This window comes from Mixophyes fleayi, chromosome 11 (assembly GCF_038048845.1).
Source record: "Mixophyes fleayi isolate aMixFle1 chromosome 11, aMixFle1.hap1, whole genome shotgun sequence".
Lineage (NCBI taxonomy): Eukaryota > Metazoa > Chordata > Amphibia > Anura > Limnodynastidae > Mixophyes > Mixophyes fleayi.
In genome coordinates, this window is record NC_134412.1 from 90,009,313 (window position 1) to 90,011,836 (window position 2,524).

Below are 2,524 nucleotides of genomic sequence, written 5' to 3' on the forward strand. Positions count from 1 at the left end.
TGAATGTTATTGAGGTTAATAATAACGTAGGAGTGAAAATAAGCCCAAAAACTTGATTTTTGAACTTTTTATGCTTTTTTCAAAAAAAATACGAATCCAAAACCTTAAATCCGACCCAAAACCTTTCGGCAGGTGTTTTGCGAAACCAATCCGAACCCAAAACATCGCGAAAATCCGAATCCAAAACACAAAACACGAGACACCAAAAGTCGCCGGTGCACATCCCTACGCCAAACCCACCGAAAGTCGGCGGGTTTACAAACACGCCTGATAGTAAATCTAGCCCATAGGGTGCTATAACATGAATCTTGGGAAATTACATGTAAATAGCATCACAAACACAAGTTCCAGGATGAGATCATACTCATATAGTGGAATCCATGACTATAAAACAAATTATACGTGCTCTCCCTTTGCCTTATGGGAAGAGACATCTGTTTTGGAACACCATGGATGCTACCTGTTCTATTTGTGGTCCAAAATCAATTTAATAAAAAATACATTAAGGGACATTTAGGAAAACGGGTTGACAGGCTCCTGATGTGTGACAGAACAACAGAGAATGGATCCCAGACCTCTCAAGTTCTATCATCTGCATGGGATGGATTCCAGGAACTTTCTTAAATGTTAATTTCAGGATAAAAGTGTGTTTGGAGATGAGCCATTGGTACATTGGTTTTAACATTATAAAAAGAAGATAAATACTAAAGATTCATAGCTTGTAGCATCATGACAGTATCACCTGAGTAGGTCAAATATTTAAACATCATTAATCATTGTGTGATAAAAATTTTAGCACATATTGATGAATATATAGTCAGCTGCATTTGTGACTATTCTAATGAGGGTTAATGTAAATAGGAGCATGATAAATATAAACAGAACAGCCAGACATGTTACTATAGGGCAGGAGTTACAGATCAGAGGCCCGTCCTGTGTGACAGAAGACAAGAGAATGGATCCCAAACCTCTCAAGTCCTATCACCTGCATGGGATGGATTCCAGGGGCTACCTTAAATGTTATTTTGAGGAAAACGGTGTGTTTGAAGAGGAAGTATTGGTATTTATTATGGAGCAGTTGCACATTGCATTGGCAGCAGGTTTGTATTCAAGATAGATTTTACCCACAGATATATTGCATGGTTCTAAGATGAGTACCTTATTTAGTGTGCAGGGATAACCTCATTGTTCCATAGCTATTTACAATATGAACAGATAATTTTAGGGAGAGTTAGACTAAACCTTTTATTAATATCAATAGTGATTTGCTTAATGATTGTCAGAAAACATCCATCATGCAATTGGTTTCAATATGTGACCACTACTGTGACACACATTATTTTTCCCTGTCCTTAACTTTCTCTGCAGCTAATATTAAAGGACAAACTTTGATTGACATCAGTCTTGGATCCATCATTCATCAACTCTATACAGTCTCTGATTCTTTCAAAGAGATTACTATACTAAAATTAAATGACACCTGCATTTTGGAACTCAACAAATGGCTGAACACCCGTACAGGAGCTTTTAGCTGGGGTCATGCATCGAAGGTTGTGACTCAGCTGCAAGGAATCAGGTAAAATATTGTTGTAAACATAGAAAATTATACAGGACAAGCTAAACGGAAAAAATAACAAAATGTCACTTAAATAATAACTCCGTTAATTGAGGCTACAAGTAAAGTGAATATACTTTGCGAGACAATTTTGTGAACGAGGTGAAAAAAAATCACTAATACATACTGTATTATATAATGTTATTTACTTAGGGATCAAGAACAAGAAAAAGAAGAAACTGTAAAGAATTCAATTAAACGCATTGTGAAATGTGACCTCAAGAAAGAAAATCTCACAGATCCGGTGGTGTTACCACAAGCCGACTGCCTGCTCTCAGCATGGTTGCTGGATGCGGTTTGTCACAACCAAAATGATTATATCAAAAACCTGAGAAAAATGGCAAAGCTGATTAAACCTGAGGGGTACTTTATTCTAATTGCATGCTTAAATGGCACATATTACACTGCTGGTAAAGAAAGACTAAATATGTTTACCTGTGATGAAAGTTTTATAAGAAAGACCCTCACTGATGAACGATTTGTAATTCTTTCCTGTAAAGTACTTGAAAGAAAAGTAGAGAGCGATCTCACAGATTATAAGCAATTAATGGTCCTTACTGCTGTCAAAGGGAATGTTTAGAATGTGTGATTAGTGCCCATTGGCTGGATGATTCCCTCAAAAGCTTCTCAATAGCTGACAGTCTACCGTAGATATTCACAGCATCCATAACCCTCAAGCATTTATTAAATCTTGCATATAGCTCTTATTAATGCAAAATAGTTACAGATTGGATAAGCTAACATTAATTGTTAATAAATGTTGATGATCTTTTTTCTCATTCATATTGAAATATATAAATCATCCAAAAGTATAATAAATTAATTCCAAATCATTCAAAATTATAATAAATGCATTGCAAAAATATTTTGATTTTTTGGTTTTCACTCCATGTCAGGAGATGGGGGCAT

The 2,524-nt window shown here is 35.6% G+C and overlaps 1 protein-coding gene across 1 annotated transcript; it reads left to right on the plus strand.

The window, feature by feature from the left end:
* Positions 1-918: 918 nt before the first annotated feature.
* On the plus strand, positions 919-2,478 carry LOC142107824 (nicotinamide N-methyltransferase-like). The gene is made up of 3 exons (XM_075191447.1): positions 919-1,100; positions 1,369-1,576; positions 1,769-2,478. The coding sequence occupies exons 1-3, from the start codon at positions 956-958 to the stop codon at positions 2,193-2,195; spliced, it is 780 nt and encodes a 259-aa protein (XP_075047548.1). The 5' UTR covers positions 919-955; the 3' UTR covers positions 2,196-2,478.
* Positions 2,479-2,524: the final 46 nt, after the last annotated feature.